This window comes from Drosophila virilis, chromosome 4, assembly GCF_030788295.1.
Source record: "Drosophila virilis strain 15010-1051.87 chromosome 4, Dvir_AGI_RSII-ME, whole genome shotgun sequence".
Taxonomy (NCBI): domain Eukaryota; kingdom Metazoa; phylum Arthropoda; class Insecta; order Diptera; family Drosophilidae; genus Drosophila; species Drosophila virilis.
The window spans coordinates 19112742-19136369 of NC_091546.1; the positions used below are offsets into that span (position 1 = coordinate 19112742).

The 23628-nt window shown below is 38.1% G+C and overlaps 3 protein-coding genes across 7 annotated transcripts in view; 1 reads left to right on the top strand and 2 right to left on the bottom strand.

Moving 5' to 3' along the window:
- Positions 1-23628, bottom strand: part of stai (stathmin) — a 69494-nt gene that overhangs the window by 6073 nt on the left and 39793 nt on the right. The window contains exon 1 of one of the 5 annotated variants that reach the window (XM_032437586.2): positions 6858-6894. The exons of the other annotated variants lie outside the window; for them this stretch is intronic. Within the exon in view, the coding sequence (XP_032293477.1) occupies positions 6858-6879 (22 nt within the window). The 5' untranslated portion in view covers positions 6880-6894. Of the gene's footprint in view, positions 1-6857; positions 6895-23628 lie in introns of those variants that run through there. 5 annotated transcript variants of the gene reach the window in all.
- Positions 421-3051, bottom strand: LOC26531258 (uncharacterized). The gene is made up of 2 exons (XM_015173423.3): positions 2699-3051; positions 421-2381 (listed from the first exon to the last, which is right to left on the bottom strand). The coding sequence occupies exon 2, from the start codon at positions 2377-2379 to the stop codon at positions 517-519; it is 1863 nt and encodes a 620-aa protein (XP_015028909.1). The 5' UTR covers positions 2380-2381; positions 2699-3051; the 3' UTR covers positions 421-516.
- On the top strand, positions 13646-14903 carry LOC6628280 (protein roadkill). The gene is made up of 2 exons (XM_002051437.4): positions 13646-14265; positions 14329-14903. The coding sequence occupies exons 1-2, from the start codon at positions 13710-13712 to the stop codon at positions 14733-14735; spliced, it is 963 nt and encodes a 320-aa protein (XP_002051473.2). The 5' UTR covers positions 13646-13709; the 3' UTR covers positions 14736-14903.

A 23628-nucleotide genomic window follows, 5' to 3' on the forward strand; every position in this document is an offset into this window, starting at 1 on the left:
TACTTTGAGAACGAAAAGCAATGCACATGAAACTGAAGAAAAATATGTCAGCTTCGACTGCTCTGAACCTTTTTTGAACTGGTTCGTAGACAATAATTTGTGTGGATATAAATAAAAGACAAGTGAAACTCTGAAATGACAGCTTATATAATATAAATATAAAATATAATATTGATATTAAAATATAATACACGTGAAACCCAGCTCTTAACCGACTAGGAACTGGTTCATAAACCATAACCTTAGTTTTAAATCTGCATCAAGTGAGAACCTTGAGACATTTAATTCAGTTCTCAGTTATAAAAAATATTTCCAATTCATTTTATTGCCCAAAACAAAGCCTGAAACAAGGCATTCAGCATTAGCTAAAACAAAATTCCTACGAACTGCAGAACTGCTTATAGAAATTAAACAGCAACATTTAAAATTGCATAAACTTTGTTATGACACAGCTTTATTATTAGGTATAATTGTATATAAATCTATATTCCTTCACTTCCTTCACTTTATGGTTCTTTAGTAGCCATAAACCTGATCAATCTCATTGACGAGCATGGCAATGGTCGAGTCGGAGGTCTCCGAGCCAGAATTATCGTCGTAATCATCTTCATCCTCGTCCTCCACATCCTCGGCATCGCCCTCGCCCTCACCCTCGCCAGTTTCCTCCTCGTGCTCCTCCTCAGCATCACATTCGGATAGCTCGTCGACTACATTGACTGTGACAACTTTGGGCCCGCTCTCTGCTTTGGTTGCTGGCCCACCAATCGTTACCTCATCCTCCTCGTCCCGCTCATCGGTGTCCGGATCCATGTCGGAGTCGACACCGACAACAGGATCGTGTGTCGCCTGCAAAATCATATCCGGTATTGCTGCAATCTTTGTGTTCTTCTCCAGCTTTTTAATCGAAAACTCGGCCAACCATTTATTATAGAGATCGAGGTTCTTGTAGAAGCGCTCCATAATGCCGGCCGGAGAGTTGGCGCTGCAGCTGGGCTCGTCCAAAGGCTCCTTTTTCGGCTTAGGCTTGCGAAGGGCATTTGTCAATTTGGGAATTGCGGCTGGCTGCAGTGTGACCGGCATGAGCTGCTCATCGGCCAGCATGGAGCACAGCAGGGCCTCGATAAAGAGCACACGATGCGACTCTGGTGGCAGCTTACGTTGGGCTTTCTCCAGGGGCACAAGCTTAAGGCACAGAAATTTGTGCAGATCCGATTTGTCAGCGCCTGCCTTATCCTTGCCCTGCTTGGTCTTGCTTTTGTCCTTATCCTTGCCTTTATCCTTCTCCTGGTAACGTATTTCGCCTGGCGCCTCGCGCAAAATATCCGCATAGCTGGTCAACAAACGTTCGGCCCGATGCTGCTGTTGCTGCTGCTCCAACAGCGTTGAGGATTGGGCCAAATACGAGACCCAATCATCCTCGGCGGCACGTCTGGGCAATTGGTTATTCGGTTTGGGAAACAAGGTGCCCAGACGCACAGCTGGCGGCATGCTGCGTATGCGACTCACTTTCGGACTACGCATGCCTCGGGCATCCAACACACTCACATCGGGACGAGCAGGCGGCGGCACCGGCTGCTGCTGAGAATGATGTGCCGCCTGCTGCAGCTGCTGCTGTTGTCCCTGCTGCTGCTGCTGCTGCTGGCCCTGCTCTTGGGGCCGCATCAACACGTTCATGCAATGGCTAGAGTAATATCTTGGGTTTGTATTGCTCCAGCGCAGCTCCTCCAACACATTGAGCGCCTGCTGCTCCAAGAGGGCAGCACGACGCGCCTGTGTCATCCGCACCGCCTCACGAAAACTGACAGCCGGATCCAAGGCAGCGCGCTGCTGCGAGACAACGGGCAGCACCGGTCGCGGCAAACTGGGCACATGTCTCAGAAAGGCAGATGCGGATGCAATGGCAGAACGCGAAATGGTGCCCGAACCTGACACCGAACCGGAACCCGAACTGCTGGCAGTCAGACGTCCAGTCGCCGCCGAAGCATCGGCAGCATAGCGTGTGTAGAGTATGCTGAAGTATTCATCGAAATCCTTGTGACCGCGATGCATATCGGATAAGTGCTTATAGAGCTGCATGCTGGTAAATCCATACAAATCGCAGAGGGCGCATTTATAGCTCTGCGGCACATTGGCCTCCACATAGGATTCGCCGCCAAAATAGAGCTCATATTCGGCGCGTGTATAGTGCGCCTCCATGGGATGAAAGTACTTGTGCTCCGGCGCCTCGGGCAATTGGCCAGAATCATAGCAGCTGCCACAGAGCTGATAGCCAATGCACATCCAGCAGGCATAACGACGTCCAGCAAAGGCCGCCGTCTGACACTTGCAGCAGACATAGCCAAAATGACGCTCCGGCGGATGGGCAGACGATGGGGCCATGGCTAACAAGACGACAAAAAGCAATCCAGATACAAAGCGGCTTCAAACAGGGCACAACACACAAAAGAAGCTAGCACAAGTTGAACGCAAGCAAATCACAAAATATATAGACAAATCATATAAATATATATATATATATATATATATATGCATATATTGATATATCTGTCTATGCTTTTGTATACATTGCACTCATCAAACAATTTGTTTATGCAATTTGAGCAAACAAAGCGAGACTTTTGGAAGAATTTTCAGTTCTGTGCTTGCCTTGATATACGTTTTTTTTTCGTGCGCCCAGAGAAATTTACAAATTACTTACATGCAAATATTGCCTTAATTTAGTTAAAAGCAACTAAATGAATCCTTTGTATATTTTCTATTATTTCAGTTCTTTTTTCTTTCTCTCACTGACTTGCAACTTGCGGCAAGTGCTGCCACTCGCAACAGCCAAGCCCAAGAAAGCGTTCGTCGCGTTCTACAAAATCCACACGTTCCACAAGCGACTTTTCCGCGCTGCCAACTGGCTCAAAGACGTGAATCGCACTGTTTAGTTTATTTAAATGAATTTTAAAGTTTCTTATTGTTGTTTTCCACACAGTTTTATTTGAAATTCACAGTGCACACAAGTCAATAAAGAATTGTTAACTAATGTCTGTCTGCTTTTGTCCTCCCAAGTTAAAAATAAAACAAAGCCTACTGTTTACATATTCAGAAAATATATTTACTTAAATATGTTCAATTAATGCTAAATTAGCAAATTTATCGAAACAGTGGGAATTGAAATTTGGAAAAACCAACAATTATCCAGCAATAAGAAAAGGAAATTGTGATAAAAGCTTGAATTTTAAAAACTTATTTTATTATATTTTAAGAAACTATAAAAATTTCTATTAGAAAAAAAGTAACTCAATGAGGCCCCATGTTTCAAATGCCAATTCTCTAGCTTTTCTCCGAGTCTCTGAGTTTCATGAGTTCATTTAGGCGGACAGACAGACGGACTTATTTAGGTCAACACGACTGCTGATGCTGTTCAGGAACATTTGTATATATACTTTATGATTTTGGAAAAGCATTTGTACAAAGTTTTTAGAGCCTTATTAGCAATTTTTAATGGGTATAAAATACATAAAGCTACTTCTCTTCCTTAAATTTCATTATTAATGGATCGATTTAGAAATGTTTTAAAAAGAGATCAGCTCGAGCTTCTTAACAAGCTACAACATTCCAAATGGAATTCGTCTATTTTCTTTCAATTTCGAATATATTTAAATAACATTTATTGAAAGTAATATTCGTGCAGAAGCTAACATAGAATATTTATCAAAATTTATCGTTTATGGATCTGCGGGAATAAATAGTAACATAAGCTTTAGGTGGGAAAGGAATATAATATATTCAAATTCGAAGCTGAGTCAACTCTCAAGTGTTTCATTTTATAAATCCGCGTTCAATAAATGTGTAAACTACACAAAAATTAAAAAAAAAAAGTATTTGTTATTCAAACGAAAATGTCGAAAATATCTTCGTAATGCCGAAGATTTAATACACTTTTTCCTTCTGCAGTTATGTCAGCATAGTGAAGCTCGTAAGTGCTGACTTTGGTGGAAATAATGACAGCTATATGATATAGTAATCCGATCCATTCGGTTTCGGCATATGTAATTGCCTGCAACAGAAAGACGAACCCATACAATGTGTCAAGAAGATCGATAGAGACTATTTTTCATAGAAACAGACAACCGGACAGACGGACATGACTTTATCAACTCGACTATTGATGCTGATAAATATACTTGCTGCGGTCGGCGATGTCTCCTTTTATGCGAATAGGTGAATATGCATTCGAGTTACATTCAACTTATACAGAAACTCTGCTTCTTTGTCTCTATTCCCTGCTCAGCAGCTTCGTAAATGGATTCTTGAATAACTTCTGTGTTTGTGGTTCAATAGTTGGGTAGCAAAAGGAGAGTATATCAAGCTACATTTAGCCAAAATGTTTCTCAGTGTATGCTAAACAAAATGTAACATTCAAACATGTCGGACAGGCAGAAAGACAAACGGACACGTCTAGATCGTTTCGACAAAAAGATAGACATATACAAATAAAAAAAATGGTAAAATACAAACTAATATAAACTAAACTTTTTTTAATCTAAATAAAAATCATGTGATAAAGTTGCTTACCTTATTTTATGATAGCTTTTCAATTTGATATCACATAAAAACAGCTGTTTTATTTTTTTCTCTAATTTTAACTTTTAGCACTTTCACGTTAGCTCTCATAGTAAAGAACCTTCAAAAATGTTTTCTTTTTTTTAAGCGTATAACATTTTTTTAGGCGAGGGCTGAGACGACACTCCGAGCAGGTGCAGTCATGCGATTATCCTGCCACGCCCACCGCCAACATACACACACACACACACGCGCGCACACACACATAGATATGGTGCAAAAGTAATGCTAAAAACTCTCGTTAACATAATAAGCCTTATTATAGAAATTTAAAGCAGCGTAAAATGCGGCTACATAAAAACACACACGCGCCAGGTTGACCTCAATTAAAATAATTTCGCCTTTTTTTTTTCATATAAATTTTGTCAAGAGTTTTGCCAACTTGCATTTGGTGTATATACAATTACATGTGTAATATATACAGCCGAGTGTTGAAAAAGAGCCGTTGACATTTCACGCTTTTAATTAAAAATTGCTCTAGATGAGTAGAAAGAGTAGAAGCAGCAGCAGCAGAACAGATCCAAGCAACAACAACAAAAACCACAAAAATTTGTGTTAAATGCAGCTTAGAAATGCTGCTATAAATTTCTAAATAATTTGAATTTGTCATTTGATAAAGTTTTAATGGCATGATTTACATTTATTACACACACAAACACAGTCTGTTCGGAATGCCCAAAAATCTGCTTATGACAGCAGAAGCAATTTGTCAGATTCCCAAAAAGGGGGTCAACAGGGTTTGTCTGAGCCACATGTGGATCAGGGGGTGCAGCGGGGTCAATTACAAGTCGCCTTTTGGCACTGCGAAAATCCAAAGGGCCAAAACAAATACACAAATTAAGCCATGCTCAGAAATACTCAATTACATGAGTGCAAAATGAAAAGAAAAAAAAAACCAAATTGAGCTGCGAGCCAAAAAGGATTAAATGGCTTTATTGGCGGCTAAAGGTTCGTCATGCCCTGTAGCCAAACTAATAAGTCTACAGGGTATAAAGGAACTATGAATTTGAGACATCACCCAGCAAATCTTTGATGCCCATTTCCACTAAGCAGGCATGAAATACGTAAAAACTTCTGGTCTATTCTCTAATAGACATATATTATCTCTGTACAACGATTGCCGCAACCACATAAATTCCCAACGGAACAAACTTTGAGCTAATTACAGGGTATTTTCTTGAGCAAACACGCACCTAGAACAAATACTGAGCCTACGCTTAATTCTCAACGAACGCACATTCAGCATATTTTAGCTCTAGTTACAGTCTAGAGCTTTTTAATCTCTTGCTTTTTTCGACCTTATGAGGACAATCGATCCATTATATGCGTATTTTTGCGTAAGCGCCCAAGCTGAGCCAATTAGTTAAGTAGTTTCATAAATTTCAACCCCTCGAGCAGATCGCATAGTTCAGAAAAACTTTAGCTAATGCAAGCTTCCCATAAGAACTGCGCCAAACCCCATTACTTAAAATTTTATGTAATTAATAGTGCAGCTATAAACAAATTAAAATCTAGAGCTAATATGCTTAAGCATAACTTGAAGTGCTCGAAAAAATGTGCTTTTCGCCAGTTGCCATACAAAGAAATAAATAAAATTGCTCCATTGTCAGCAAAAACTTTTGCATACAAGTGCAAAAGCATTTTGCCATAATTATTCCTTAGCAAAGCTATAGCAGAAAAAGCAGCAGCGGAAAATAAAAGTCGGAGGAAATACTCACATATGTATATATATATATATATATATATATAATTTTGGCTGTAAAACTTTTGGCCCTGGTAATATTCATAAGTGTCTGCTTAATATTCATAAAAGCATTTTAATTTGCATTTAATTCAATTATTTTGTGTCACTGTAGATGGTTGCCGAGGAGGAGGGGGAGTCGGGATATTCGTGAGGGGGTTTCTATTAGGCACATGTAACTTTCGACAACTGAAGGGCGCACTGGGCGTGGCACAAGGGCTGTGCCATGTGCACGTCAATTAACAAATAATTTGCGCGACATTTTGTCGTCGCCAAATTAAATTAAAAACCATTTTCTGGCCAGAGTTGCCATCAACACCTACAAGCCCCCATCACCCCCTCGCCCATTAGGCAAACAAGCCTGCTTTTGAAACGGAAAAAAATGACAGAGCATAAACCCTGAAGGCTCTTATACAAAGGCAGCCAACAGGGCGTTAAATCGGAACACGGCACAATTTAATAGCTGTCAAGAGCTCTGCAAAATAAGTTTATCTCCTTTACTTACAATTCAAATTGATGGCCACCATTTTGCGGAAGAGAGGGGCGCGGCGCAAATCAATGCAAATCGCACACACACACACACAAAAACTCGCTTTGAATTTTCAGCAAAAATGTACAACTTGCTTTTATTTTAAAATCTGTGTATATATTTTTTCTTTCGGCTATTTCCGCAGCTGTTGACGCGCAGAAATTCGCTAACCAACTGAACTGAGTGAATGGCTGACGGTCTGAGCAACTGATGTGGCCCAAAGCGAGCGACACATGTGAAGTGGGGAAAATATGGCAAAAAAAAAAAAAAAAAAAAAAGGATAGCCCGGACACAAACACAGTTATGGACTGGCAGAGCCCAGGACGAGTGCATGCAATTTTAATTCGTGTCGTGTAGCATAGTGTTGTTTTTCGCTTTTTTGGCAAACGCTACCAAAAGAGCTAACGACAGTTGTTTTCGTCGTCGCTGTTGTTGTTGTTTTTGTTGTTGTTGTTAGGAAAAGTCGCCGGCGACATTCGTCTGGCAGCCTAATTGCCTGGCCGGCCGACCAGCCCAGCTAAGCGGGTCGAGCCAAACAGCTGATGAGTCAGCCGTCATTTGAGTGAAAACTGTAGTCCGCAAGCGAATGAAGCAAGTGAGTCAAATGGCAAGTATACATTAAACAAAAAAAAAAATCTATAACTCTTGAGTAAATTGTACTTACCTCAGTATATTTAGCTATATATGTGAAGAAATAGGCTTTCGAGAAAATATTGTAATTGTAATTGTAATTGTTTAGTCGATCGATAAAAGCACAAATATATTTTAGAAGAAAATACCGAACCTGACCTAAACGATCAAATAGCTTAAGATGCTGCATGCTTAAAGGGATTATTGGCATATTATTGAACTGATTTATCGAAGAGTTGTATCGAAAAGCCCCAAACAAAGACTAAGGCAACCTACTAATAAGAATAATATTAAAAGGAAGAGAAACTGGAGCAAATCTTCAATGCTCTGTTCAATTTTCAACTTTTTTATCTGCATTTTTACAAATATAATCCACATACATAAAATCTGACAAGCCACACAATTTTATCGATAGTCGACGTTTACACTTATTTAATTCTGCAGAGGGTTTAAACATAATAACTGACTTATCTATGGGTTTATCTCTTTAGAGAGCGAGTCTATATGAGATGAGCCTTCAATGAGTGAAATTTGTGTCAGTTAAATGTATTTTAGCAGAAGTTTCGCAAGTATTTAAGCTTTGCAGACCTTGGACCTAGCCATCAAAATTTCGGCCTTTTTGCACAGTGTACCTAGCTGCGTAGAAGAACATTGATTTTTCCGCTATATAAAGCCAACTTAAGCTATGAAATTGAAGTAGCAAAGCTAACAGCAAACAGAAAAACAAATTGAAAGCGCATTTCATTTTCAAATGCCACGCCCCGACTAGTCACTGTTACGCCCTCGTCTAAGCCCGCGCCATGTACGTGCCCAGCAGCCAATTTGGCATTGATTGGCCTCAACGTTGGCCAAATGTCGCCGAAAGTCTAACACAACACACATACGACACGTTAGCCGCTGAAGCGGGCCGAAGGAAAGGCGCGTTTGTAGCTGTCGGTAAACAGCACTAAAAGCTGCAAAAAGGCATTGCATACGACAAGGCGACAAAACAGCAGCAGCTGTTGTGCTATTGTTGTTGTTGTTGTTTTAATGGATTTTATGCCGTTGAGCGGCTTTTGCGAGTCGAGACATGCACAACGATGATTCATTGAGAGTTCCTTCGACTGCAGCTTTTTGAGTGTTTTTCTGGCGCCTTTTGCAGACAAATTACCAAACAACAAATGGATGGGCGGAACTTACCTGAAAAGAGAGCAAAAAATAGAAAGACAATTAGTGAATAAATCGTGATAAAAAGGAGGTTAACAATAAAAAGTAGAAAAATATTGCAGTCATACATCATAAAAAAGCACGCACATGTATTTTTTTTTTTTTTTTTTGAGAAAATTTTAGCTCTGCAGGTTGGAAAAACTGTGTTTAAAAAGTAGCTCGTAGTAGCTGCAGTCTCCTAACATTAATTTAAATAATGTCACCATGGAGGACAGACGGATAAACAAGAGAAAATTAAATACTAACTCCATAAAGTCACGAAATATGTGCTTAAAAGTAGCTACTCGTAACTGCGCTCTCTTATGAAGTTAAATCATGCCACCACGGAGAGCAGAAAAGAGAACAGAAAAATAAAGAAGAAAATTCAACAAATCAAACTTATAAGCAAGCAAGAGTGTTCTAGTAGGGTGTGCCCGGCTAAGGGATACCCTGAACCTTCGTCTACCAACACCAAATGCAGCCCGCGCTAGGCAGGAGGATCGGTAGCCATAAAAAGAAAGATTACTGATCTAAACGAACTATTGCATGTCAAATTTGCTCACTCCAGCTTTTAAAACATAAAGGATATCATTAAAAAAAGGGATTTAGATATCAATTTTTATCGATTGCTTAAAAACCGACCAAGTTTTTGATTATCGTAATCAAATTCGTACTGTGCAGGCACAAGGATTTAGCTCTTATGGATTCTGGGAGCGAAGCCTTCATAGATACAAACGGCTAGACAGACCGCAGGACAAACAGATGAACATGGCAAAAACGTCTAGCGAAATCACAGTCAAAGTGCATTATAACAAACGCAAATGGTGTAACGTGTAAAGACTTTCACAGAAATAAAACCAATAACAATAAAAGAAGCGATTTCTTCAAATCTCTTTTATAGCAAAAACTTGGCAAGAAAGAAAGTTTGGTAATTCCTAAGAAAACTCAATTTGTGGAAGAATTCATTATAAAGAAGTTCGACTGTAACTCTATAAAAGCAGGAGTACAATCAGGAGCCCAGCTGTTTGTTAAAACTTCCTTTGCCGCTGCCCAACACTTTTTTTGTATGCGTGTTTTTTTTTTCTTGCATAAGTGAGTGCCGTTAGTTAGTGGCAGGAAAAACTTTTAACCAATGTTACGCTTCGTAGAATGCAGCGTCTAAGATAAGAAAAAGAGACGCGACAGCTAACAAAAAAAAATTCTTGCACTTATTGTTGGCTGTTGCTGGGCAAAGTTGCTCAAGATGTTGCGAATGCAGCACAGACAGAATATAGTTGGAAAAGTTCTCTCTTTGCCGCGAGGCAACTCAATGAGTTGTTCTTCTTAAAGGAAGCAGCAGGGAGAAGCAGGCGCTTTAATTAGTCATACATGAGCTTTGCTTATAAATATTTTTTGTTTTTTATGTAAACATAAGCTTACATGCCTAGCTAGGCACGGTTGCATTTTGTGGTGGCAGTTCGATAACTTCGCCAATGATTTTTGCATTTATCGATAACTAGCATTTATGCAATTTAAAATCGAACTTAAATTTATTTGCAGCAGCAATAGTTGTGGTAGGTATATGACGCCTTTGGAACGTTGTATATGGAATGCGAAAATGAGAAACTAACCGATGCCTGCCTGGCATTGGCCATTTTTCTTTTGTTCCTGATTAAAACTGACACAACATGTTTTACATTTTCCTGGGCTACTTGTCAAAACCATTATTCTTTATTTTGTTGCTCTTCTCGGCTTCGGTTCCGTCTAGTTTCTGGGCGATTACATAAGCAAATGCCGTCTGCACGTGCAGCTAATCGACTCCTTAGCTGCCTACCACTCGCTGATTGGTATCCAACTGTGCGCGACGTCGCCAAATGAAGCCTGGCGCCTTGGCCCAGACAGCAAGGGAAGCGCTACCCAACCCCCTATATATAGCCCCTATATATATGTGTATATATATATATATATATTTCTGTAGTACTGGGGTAAGTTGCCGACCAGGTATATCGCATTGCAACAACTGCAAATGACGCAGTAACGTGACGTGTTTCGGGTTTTCGCTTTGTGTTAGGGTGAAAAAGTCAGGCGACCCAGCTTGAAATGGCCTCAAAGGGGGCGAATTGTTGAGGTAGAAATGACAGGGTGTTTCAGGTTTTGCTGCACCGACTGCAGTTTATCACCTTGGGAATGCGGCTAGGCTAACTGACGACGTCGCCGCCGTCATTAGCTATATATAATATATATACCTAGATATATATATATCGAACTTTTTTGTATGTTGCAAAGGCTACTGCACTATTGATTTTTCTTTTTTGTTTGCCTTTTGCCTTTGCTGGGTTTTATTTTAGCAACGCTGGCCATTTGGGAGGCCACTTGATATTAGCATAAGTCAATAAACTGTTGGCAAAAATTACGCCAACTAACATGTGCGGCTTAACAGGACAGAACACCACGGCGAAAATTGTTGGGAAATTGTTTAACCTAATGATGATTACAAAATAATAATGTTTAATGAGTGAAAAGCATTATGGAAATCAAATATGCAGCTTGTAATGTCTATAAAATGATGGTTATTAAATATGCAGAATTGCATGTGATATTAGGTCAGGGCACACAACAAATGAGAGTTAATAGCCCAGGCGCTCGGAAGGTTGATTGAAATTGTTAACTGTTTTGAAAGTACTTTTATTGTAATGAAATACTATTAGTTAATGTTCTAGCATTCGTCGCTCGAATCAAGTATAAATAAATTGTTCTCCCGCCGTCACAAACTTAATATCAGACAACTTTTTTTTATTCCCAGCTTTTTCACTCTCGTCCCTTTCCCAGTTACGTTAAATTAGCAATAGTATTCTGTATTTGCTTTTGTTTTTCCTTGCTCTTTTTCTTTTCATCAATCCCAAGCCGGCGTCACATTCAACAACAACAAAAAATTAGGTTTCTATTCTTAATGGGTCGCTTAAAAGCACCACCTAATCCCCGAGTGTTTGCTCCAGTTCTCACTTCGAGTTCTCGACAGGAGCGCTAGGAACAGACCATCTTATGCCGTTTCCTTCATTAAGCGCCCGTAAGTATGCCTCAACTTCTTTTACATCCTCGTCGCGTCGCCTTGCTTCTTATTATTTGCTTTGCTTTGCTTGACTTGGGGCTTAGTTCTTAGCGCCATATGTGCACAGTCAGCACTTATTTTGAGGCTGGAATTGGGCTGCAGACACGCCCACTTTTTGTGCATTGCATTTCAATTAAAGTTAAGTCAAGTAGAAGAGCATTGAGCGTGTTCAGCTGATGAATACCCTGTAAGCAACACACCTCTAGCACTCTGTACAAGTTACTTGCGTTTGATAGACCCTCTAAAAAGCTTCAAACAACCCAAGAAGAAAATTCCCTGTGAGCAGTTACTCAATTCCTTTATCTTAAGACTGAGATATACTCTTTAATTGGTAATATGACTCTATATAAATCAAATATTACTATTTCAAAAAGCATATATATGTTTAATAATAGGTCTAAAGTCTTACAAAATATATATTACTTCCCATAAAGAACATTTAGAATAATGTATCAACACCATTTGCTTCATATTTTGGCCAGGCTATAGGGTATAGAAACTCTTTCAATCAAAAATATAGACTGCTAAGCTACTTAAGAACAAATTAACACAAAAAAATTCCTACTAGCCTAATATTTACCTAAAAACAGCATACCCTTTATTTTAGCCAGGGTATATAAGCACCTTTTTTCAAAAATATACATGTCTGGTAGAACCTTTTTGTTCCTTAAAACAACATGCCCTTTATATATGCAGGGTATATGAACTCTATATACATGTACCCTATAAAGAAGAACCAACAAAACATTTCTACTAGCCTTATCTTCCCTAAAAGCAGCATACCCTTTATTTTTTTTAAATATTCAAATATTAGACATGAACGAACTTCTATCCTTTGCCTAGCATATCCTTAACTGATTGCGGCATTCTACAGGGTATTTTAATACTTGATCAAGTTGTCTGCAAAAATTTAGATGGAAATCGCTTGGACCACAAATACGGGTACTGTATGCACAGGGTTATTGGTTATCTCCCCTCCCCGCCCTCTTTCCACGCCTCTGTGCAGCCTCTTGTATTCGAGTGCTATTTCATACTGAATGCGGGGCTTTTGTTAACTGTTGCAAATAATAATACACTTCCTTTTTGCACTGCAAGCGGTTACCATTGTTTATTTTTGCTGTTTGTTTGTTTTGTTGCTTTGTTCTTGGGGCTTGCTTGTTCTTCAACTTTTTGACTGCCAGCTGCATAGCTAATTAGCTGCTGTTTATTATTTTTTTCTTTACCTTTTTTTTTTGCCTATTTTGATCTTTGCCATTTTCTTGCCTATTGCAACATTTTATATTTTGAAAGAAATTCAAATGAGCAGCTTTCCACCCTCTGTTTTCGCGGGCTGGAAAAATCGTTTGGGTTTCCCGAGCATTTTACTTTTACTGCCGTCAATAGTTGGACGCATTCAAATTAAAGTTGTTTGAGTAACAAACAAAAGCTCTTAAGTTGTTCAGGAAGCCAACTTTTTTAAGACAAAAGTTCTATTTTGACGTTCAAACTTTTAATAGCATTTTATGGTTACTGATATTAAGCACAAATGAACTACCAAATACTTGATATTCAGTATTTTATTTAGTATGTTTATAAAATCATTTTCATTTTATTTATTATTTTTTTGTAAATTGTGAACACAATAAATTATTATCTAATAAAGCCTTTTCTATTTATATAACCCTTTCATTGATTGTTATTTAGTTTTATATTTAGTATTCTCTAAATGAGTGCTTAAATACAATGTTTTTTTTTCAGAAACGTGAAACTGAAACACGATTCTTTAAAACGGTGCTAAAATGCAGAATGGCACCTTGCAAATATATCGCACTAATAATCGATAATAATAAATATAAAAAAAAAAAAAACAGAAACTTCTGTTGTAACTTCTCTAGTTTCTCCCTAGTCGCAAAAGAAGGGTCTCCCAAATCGCATTCGTGTAGGCAATGAATATGGCAGAGACAAGCACTTGGAGCTGCACATTACCGAAATTTTATACGTTCACACATATTTGGACCATCGAGAACTTTTATTTGGTCTATAATATGTGTGAGAAACTGGAATCGCCGACATTTTTCAGTGCGGATCGCAAATGGAGGCTTTGCATCAATACCAAATACGAAGATGATTTGGTTATGTTCGTATTCACAAATCTGCCAAATGCCAAAGCCGTTGTCACCTGCTCCATACTGGATCGCGAGGAGACGGCCATAGCCATATCTTTGAAAACGGCCTGTGAACGGGCCTTTAAGTTCATGGAGTGTGGTGAACTATTTGATAAATCCAAGGGTTATTTGCCCAATAACAAGCTATCCATATGCTGTAAAATCATAATGCTAAAGGAGACGAAAAGCAGCTGCGGACAGACGAATATGATAAAAGTGCCCGAGTGTCAATTGGCCGAGGATATGGCCAATCTATTCGATAGTAAAAAGTTCAGCGATGTGGCCATTGTTGCCAGCAATGGACGGGAAATAATGGCTCATAAGAGCATACTATCTGGTAGGATATTACATTTTTACTATATATGCATATGTTAGTAGACATATTCGATTTATTTTGCAGCTCGCAGCGATGTTTTTTCGGCCATGTTTAAGCATAAAACCGTGGAGAATGAAGAGAATCGTGTTGTTATAGGCGATTTAAATCATGATATTGTCAAAGAAATGCTCAAATACATGTACACAGGCAAATCAGCCCATTTGGATGTATTCGCCAAGGATTTACTAGTCGCTGCCGACAAATACGCACTCGAGAAGCTAAAAGCGATGTGCGAAAGTTCTCTATATAGCAAACTATGCGTTAATAATGCGGCACAAACTCTTGTCCTTGCCGATATGCACAGTGCAACGCAATTAAAGACACAAACAATTGAATTTATTAAGGCACATGCCAGCAATGTTAAGGCCTCTGCGGGCTGGAAGAGAATCGTACACACTCACGCCAATCTAATTGCTGAGAATTTTCCATAAAATGGGCTACAAAAATCTGCCAGAAAAAAAAAACCCAAAAACAAATGTTTACTTTTTTATATCATTTTGCTCAACTTTTGTTAACACAAATGTATAAAAATATCATCTCTAGTCTGTGCTTGGTTTTTAAATAAAATACGAATACCTAGGATAACTTTGATAAGTGCTCCATTTGAGTCTTGGTCAGGTCTAGTTTTATCGTGTATCCAAATAATTTGGTATATATAATTGACAACTACTAGCAAATCCTTATTGTCAATTTGAGCACATTTAGCTTTGTCAGCTACTTTTTAACCTTTTCAAGGCGACACTTCACAACACTAGTTGATAGTTTTCTTTCAACATTATGTTATTAAGCAGCCCAAGCTAACGTCGGTTGTCAATGGAGTCTTTATAAATTGTTATACAAATAATAAAATGATCTTTGAGAGTCAATTAAAAATTCAACTTATTCATCTTCTATTTTTGTAGTTCCTTTTAACATTGGTTTAAAGTCCTCATATTAACACTATTTTAAAAAGCTGCCAAAAGCAAGAATCTGCCGTCAATTAAGGCTTTTTAAATATTAAAATAAGTAACTAAACAACTTTGAGAGTCAATCAATCATAAATCTAATTCAAATAATTATTGTTAGTAGTTAACATTCGTTGTAGTTACAATTTACAACACTGGCTGACAAAAGTACCAATCGGCTGTCAACTGCGTTTTTGTAAATATTGAAACATTCTTTAAGAGACAATTAGAAAGATAATTTAGCTCTTATTCCTTACAATCTATACACAACAATCAATTGTCTATTTAAAAATGTAGCAACATTTGAAGTAAACCTCGCTGCCTTTTCCACGCGCTTCGCGTGGCACGTAATTGTTGCTTGCCTGAGAGCCACGGAAAGCACATTTCTGATGCCATTATGTTGCCACTCATTAAGACAACAATTATACTTTATTCAGCGACATTCAGGCATATTTAAAGCTATGTAAATATATACATATATATTCATTTATCTAGCTAGAAAAACATTGAAGGCAACAGCGGCTCCAGCCAAGGACATGTTGTCATAATAATGCCATACAACTGGCGACTGGCAAGTTGCAACAAGCGAATGGCAACGACCAGCGGCAACAAAATTTCATTGTTCAGATCATTTTGGATGACGCCGTTGTAAGGCGGATGTGTCTGCGGATGAGAATGCATTAATGCCAGCCAGCAATGGAGGAGGAGAGAAGGTTCACAGAGAGAGAAAGAGCGTCAGGCAGTTGAACATTTCTGTGTTGCCTGTTTATCGCACAACAACAAATTTTAATGTTGCAACTGCAGCTTGCAACAACGTCGGGACGTTGCCATAACAAACGCTAAAAGTGTCAGTGACATTTCAACAACATTTCGCCAACGCCATGCTGGCCATGTGCTCGTCCTGCTACGCAGACAGACTCATGCTTAACCTCCGTTCCAATGCCGCCCCTTGCCCACGCCTTCAAGGCCTCGGCAACAACGTTGCAAGATAATTTTAAACCAGCAAACGAGAATATGTTGCATGCAGCAGCAGGTTTCTAGGTTGGGTAGGGGCAAAGTGAACTAGTGTCTCTGACAGTCGCTTGTTGCCAGTCTGATTAACTATCCAAGCGGCTTAACATAGTCGAGTAAATTATGTCTGAACCGGACGCAGACCAAAAGCGCAGAGCGAAAACTTGGCAGAAGCTTGTAAGTTAGTTTAATTTAGAACTGGCCACTTCCTGGTGACAAGTATTAAGTATTTTGCAGGCATTTTAATTAAGATTATATTACGTTGTAAGGTCTAGTCCAGTATGACTTTTACTCAGCACAGTTGGCTGATCTTAGCTAGATTCTTGTTGACAGCTATACTAAAGCTAACTGCGACTAACTTGGTTAACAGCAATATTTAACAGGCCTTCAATTGCCTTCAAATTTTGCCAAGAATCGGCCAGCAAGTTTATTCTATTACGAACTTTAAAAAGTTCTCCTATATTCTACAAATGTTTCTGGAATCAATAACCCTAGCATTTTCCTATATTCTCCTATTTATTGCCATTTGCAAAAACTTTTGGTGCTGGAGACAAACTTTTGGCCGGCTTATAAATAATGTCCAAAAGGTTGGCACACTTGGCAAAAGGCTCATAAAAATGAAAGCGTGACTTATAAATTACAAATGACATTCTGGGCGATACGTAATTACAATAAAATAAATTCTATTTATCGATTTTCTCTTTCGCAAATTAAGTTTCGGTTTAAGCCACGAGCAGGGCTAAATAATAGGGTTGTATATAAATATCTATAACAATATCTGTATGTCTGTTTGTGATTTGTATTTGTCTATTTCTTGTTGTTATTGTTTGCGTGTTGCTGCTGCTGTGGCCGCTGTTGGTTTTGGTAATTTGGGCACAACTAGCATGGCTAGTTGCCCTTTGGCAAGTGCCAACCAGCCAACCACCCAACCGTCCAGCCAACCAGCCGCCACCCAACCACCCACCAACAGGCCGTTTCCATTTTGCGTGTTCAGTTTTATGAGCGTTCAAATTAGTGCGTTTCCATTGCCATCAACTCCCGTCCTATTGTTGCTAGACTTCCTTTCTCCGTGGCCAATAGCTCGATATGTCAGCTCTTCGTGTTTTGTGTCCACTTCCAGCAAAGATTGTTTTATGGCCAAAGGCTGTTTAGTTTATTAGCCGTCAACATGCAGGTACAGTTGTAACCCTCGCTAGAGAGGCGTTGGGCGTGTTGAATTGCGGCTAATTAAAACTATGCACCCACACATACACAGCCCCCCGTTCCCCCGCTCTTTGTACACGGCACGTCAATTTGGCGCCTCATGTGAGTGGACATTTGTGGCAGCCCTTTGAGTTAAGGTTAAGGTGGTTGCATTCAAGTTGGTGTCCCCTAACGAGCTGCTGACAAGAGCTAATTAGCTGGAGAAACCTGATTGAACTCTGTGTCTCGCTGTTTGTTGCCTGTCCGAAAATTTCGAATACTTGATTAATTAGCTAAAACGTGTTCGATTTAAGAGAAAACCTATTGCTGCTGTAGCAAGACCCTGCTTTACAAATCGAGGCTTTAAGAATATTCCAATATTTTTAAGGTGTGATTATATTTTTAACCAACTGAAATTAAACCTGATTTCAAAGCAGTTTAATGGAGGGATAAGGAATAATAATAATGATGGATTGTAATGCTGTCAAAGCTATAAAGCTAGCTCAGGGAATACGGGTCTTATATATCAGGAAACATGATAATTTTAAAATTTAAATTAAATATAATAAAAATCCAATATACTGATTAAGATAATACAAATAATAGAGCTAAATTAAAAAGAGATTTTTATTTCTTAGAAAATTCAGCTTTTGTCCCACATGCTTATAAAGTGCACTCAATTTCTGAAGCATTCAAAATGATTGCGTAGTGAAGCATAAATCTCTTTAAAAATCGCCTGTCAAGCACAAGCCACAGAAATATGCATAAATATTTTATACAATTTTATGAAAGTAATGCAAGGGACAAGCAAAGGTAGGCATAAATAACTGGACATGGTTTGGGTTTAGAAAAGGATCGAGGACAGGAGAAACGAAAGCAGTTAGAGACAGGGAGGAAGAGAGAGAGAGAGAGAGAGAGAGAGACAAGGACGACACACACTTCACTTTACCAACTGCGCCAAGTGTGAAAATTATGCGTTCAATGAAAATATTTTGCTCGAGCAAAAGCTCTGTCCCTTAAGGGCAGGGGGGACCAAGGGTACTGCGCCAGCTGCTGTAGCTGGCTGTAAGCCTTTTAAATCCTGCCCGTATGCAAAACATGCGCTTGCCGCTAGCCCAGGGCTTAGACAACTGTTTGACCACAATGCAATTTTGTGGTTTACACAGATACAAAGCCACCGCCACTGGCCCCTTGCCGCAAAAAATCTGTTTGAAAAGGGTGGAAATTTTTGGAGCTCACTTGAATGCGCAATCAGCAGGACAGCAGGATATGCTCTTTATATAATGCATGGTAATAATAAAATTGTCAGCTCCACTTGCGCCCACTTAAATCCGCCCGTTGCCATAAATAAAATGTTGCATGCAAATGGGCGCAGCAGCGCCTTTCTATGAATAGAGAGACACACAGCACGCTGCAGCAAGTCCAGAGATAACCAGTTGACCGCATTGTCCAACCGGATCCGTAACCCATCCAGCCGCATCACATAATAATTATTTTTTTTAGGTCAAACTCGCTGCTGGAAAGTGAAAAACCAAATGCCATGGTATTCATACCCATTTCCAATGGCTTTGTACGTGCTTTTCCATCCATCGTCTAAAGTTGGTTTTTGGTTCGGTATTTTATTATCAGTGCCAACAGTTTTGCCCCCAAACCCACATTCACGGACGGAGGATGCATTTGCATCGGTTAAATGAACTTTGGTGTTAAATTTACCAAGCGCGTAATTTAATTTTATTATTATTCGCGATTATTTGTATATAGATACGTTTGAATAAATAATTAAATATGTGTTTAAATATATAAATATATCTTGTTTATCAGAGACACGCATCGCTGAACATTTCAGGGTCCGACTGAATAATTTACTTGCATTGTTTGCTTTACCATTTTAAAGAGTGACAAAAACAAAGCCTGATAATATTGCAAATTTTCGTTTTAATGCCCAGAATCTCAATTTGGTATTTTAGTATCAATTTTTTATTTGGGTACGCAGCTTCAATATTTATAGATATCGAACATTTATTCAGTCAAGTTATCGAAGGCGTTTACATATCAGGGAAACTATCTCTCAACTGGATCAATTTGATTACGTTTAACGCCGAAGTTTCAATCAAATTAGAAACAAATCAAGTTAGAGCCCAAACAGTTGACCAGAAATCAATGTTGCCTTCAGGACAATTTGCTACAAGGAAAAACACAATATACAACTAAATTATGGACGAGCCCTGTGGACCTTGTCTATGCACATATATATGTATATATATCTATTTATCATTAGGAAGCTGCTTTTGCCATTAGCATAAATAATACGCATTATTATTATCGTATTTTGTGTTGTTGCTTTTCAATATATTCGCAAATTTTCGCATAATAATAAGTAAACGGAATAAGTACACAAATGGCAAAATATTTGTATTCCGTTTGCTGTGTTTGGTCAGCGGCCCCCAGTCCAAAAACATATTTGCTATGCAAATGATGACAGCTAAAAGCAGTTTAGTGAGCAATGCACAGGGGAAGCTGACGGGGTAGCCCTGCAACTATGCGGTCATGTTAGGCTAGCAAACACGGCACAATAACACCTTTTGGCCTGTTCGCTGTACAATGTGTGAACACGGCAAACATTTTACCCAAAAACTGGCCACAATTCTCACACTCAAACACTCCCTCTCTATCTCTCTGTTCGCTGCTCGAATCCCGCAGGCATTTGCCTTTCAGCTTGAATGCATAATTGAAGTTCTGTGTCGGGCATCAAAAGTTTGCACCAAGTAAAAAGCGCAAAATCGTGCTCAAATTGAAGGTATTTGATAGCGTTCTGAAATAGATAAAATAAAAAACTACCAAAATAAGATCTAGGGGCTTAGAAGCTGTTGAAAGCAGAGCACGCACAGCTGCAGTTTGGATGCAGGTTTAACAGGCACACATATCATGCATTATATAGATTCTTACTATAAGATATATAATAAAAATAATTACTATTATCATTATATGATAATTATGATAATTTATAAATATATACCCATTAATATTTTCATATGGTATACAATAGCATAGCATAGATTGCAAAAGTTTTCTTTTCAAGTTTTTTAGTTTTAGCGTTCGAATTGATTTTCACTTTATCAGAAAATAGCTTTTCTCTAGGGCAATAATTCATTTTAGCCCACAGGAATCATTCCTCGGCTGGTTTATTAGCCATCAGTACAATTTGTAGACCCTCATGAATAGTTGGTGGCACATTTTTTGCACATTTCTCTTGGTATTGCGCGACAGGCTGCATCGAAGATTAATGCCCTGGCTTGCAAGGCAATCCACTCACTTTCCACACTTGCACTCTGCGTAACACTCCATGGTGATTTGTCATCATAAACAATAATTCACAATATCCGTTTAGTTTGCTAGCGGAATTTTTCTTTATTCGTGTTTTGATGCTCTCGTTCTGAATGGTGCGCCATTTTGTTTAAAGGCGTGGAAAAACTTTTAATGGCGACAGTTTTTGAAGTGTCGGCCATTTTATATTTGTTTGCTCAAACACTTTTGAGTTCGGCCAACTTGGTCCATTTAATTGACTTGCTTCCGTTTTTAATTGCATTTTTCCTCGTTTTGTTTCGGTTGGTTTGCAGAGTTGTCAACAGCTCTTCGGAACTGTATAAATAAGTGAGAATGAAACGACTGCCAGACTCACAAATACCCCGTATATGTTGGCAAATGTATACCCTAATATTTATATGCATTAATAAACTTATTCGTAATTAAAAAATTACTTGTCTATTTAGAATTACAGCTTTTTATGAAATGCCTAAAGTTTTTATATAATAGTATAATATTCTTTCAGGAGTATATCCTTAAAATTCTCAATAATACAAAAAGTTTTGCGGAAATAATAAAAGCAAATTCTCTTCACTTAAAGAAATTAATGTTTAAAAGCTTTTAAACATGTTTAAGGCCTTTTTTTTACAGGGTACAAACAACAACGCAGGCTGTGTTGTGCCTGATAGATAGAGAGCCTGCCCTTTACCGTAGGCAAGTTAAAAAGAGCGAAAGCAGCAAAGGATTTTAATTAAAGCAAATAAACACTGTTAATTAAAAATGCGCAAACGCATAATTGAATTGTGCCGCATTCTTGTTTCCCTTATATACACATAAACATATAAAAATGTAGATATATATGTATTTTATAAATACGAAATAAATACATCCGTAAATATTTCGCAGTCGTTATTAATTTTTAATTGCAGTTTGAGTGTTGTTTATTGATCTGTTTGCCATTTTAATGCATTTGCATTCGCCAGGTGCCCCTCTTTATGTTTCGCTTTTCAATTAATTTGGCTGCTAATTTTTGTGCCTAATTATTATGGCATTGCTAACATAATTAACATTTAATTAGTTCACATTTTATTGTAAATATTTAATTACAATTTCTGCCCATAAACGTTTCCATATTAATTTAAATCTACTCAAATTAATTGCCATGCAATTTGTCCTGGAGCAGCAAAGGGGCGAGAAGGGTATTTTACCGGGCTTAGTCGCTGTGTTAATTAGCAGTTGGCTTTATTATTTAATATTTAATGCAATCATAATTTCCAATGAATTTTCTGCGGTCAACAACAAAGCTTTATGCGCAAATTGAGATATTTGCCGTTCGGTCTGGCTTTTGATGGCATATTTTTGGGATTATGTGAAAAGCGTGTGGCTTTTATTCTCATATTGGATTGTTGTAAACATTTTATATACGCAAATTGGATTTCTTTCTTTTGCTCTACGGTCAATAATTAAATTCTTCTTCTTTTTTTAATTTCGCTTACTTTAAAAGTCTAATTAGAGGAATATTGTCTACTGACTTGTCAAGTCCAAACATATATTTGTAGAGCTTATTCTCAACCAAAGCAAAGCCAAGTATTTATTATGCACATTTTTTTCTTTTAGCCCGTTTAATGCTCTAATAAAACACCCAAATTTGAATAAAATATTGCAACTGCATTTTCAATTTGTTGTTAAAAATTTACCCCAAATGAATATTCAACTGCTTTGCGAAATTTTGTGCAACTTTCAGCTTTCAGCTTATGCCCCAGAGTAGACCAAGAAAACTAGTTAAGATAAATCAGTTTTCCCTTTTCACAAGCTCTTGACCAGAAACCCTCCTCTCTCGACCGTTCTCAAACTAAATAGCAAACTATGCGCTTTAGTTTCTCAAAGCTTTTCGCACTTTAATGACTTTTGCGCATTTTGGTTTTTCTCTCTTTCACTTGAACCAAAGTGCTTGGCACAGCAGAAATTCGAGCGATTGGACGATTTTCTTCTTGGGGGAGGGGGGTTGCATATGGAAAATTAATGAACTCAATGTGAGAAAAAAATGTAATAAAAGTGGCATAAAAGATAAATGAAGAAAAGCTGACACAATGCGCGAAAATTGGCAGATGGCCCTAATGAAAATGAATGCGAAAATCTCAAACTAAAACAAAAATAGTTTCAACTTTTTGGCTGTAAGGCGGCGAATCTCAAATGAAATTTGAATAGGTCGAACATGAAGATTGAACGAAAGATTAATTGAAAATGAAAACGAAGTAAATAACGAGTGGGCTGTGCAATTTAATTAAATATTGTCTTGGCCTTTCATTGCATCATATAACACCCATTTTCACTGTATTTATCGGTTTTCCATTCAGTTCATCGTCTAGCCAGTAAATTTGATATATATATTTATCAACACACACACAATTCAGACTGCCCACAAAAACCACATAAACACATACATTTTATCTGCAGTCTTAATTACATCTGACCGCAGTAGGTGCACAAACAAAGATTCCAAAGCGCGACTTGCGAATACCCTGTACAGAGCCCAGTTAGCTGCATATGCTTTATGTTTCTAGTTACCTCTGACCTTCTACCATTTCCTCTAGCAGCTTATTATTTAATAGTTATTTCTTGCGATCGCATAATGAAATATAAAATTCTAAATTCCTAAAATTAACATTTAATTAAAAAAATAATGTTATCTTAATTTTTCTTAGCTAAGCTTTGGACTATTTGGCATACTAAACGAAATACCCTAATCATTCGTTTATAGGGTATTTACAAAAGAATAAGGCACTATCACCATGGCCCAACAATTAGCTACCTGTATGTTCCATTCCCGCAGATACGTATATCAGCTTACTAACACGAACACGAAAATCTACGCAAAGTATTT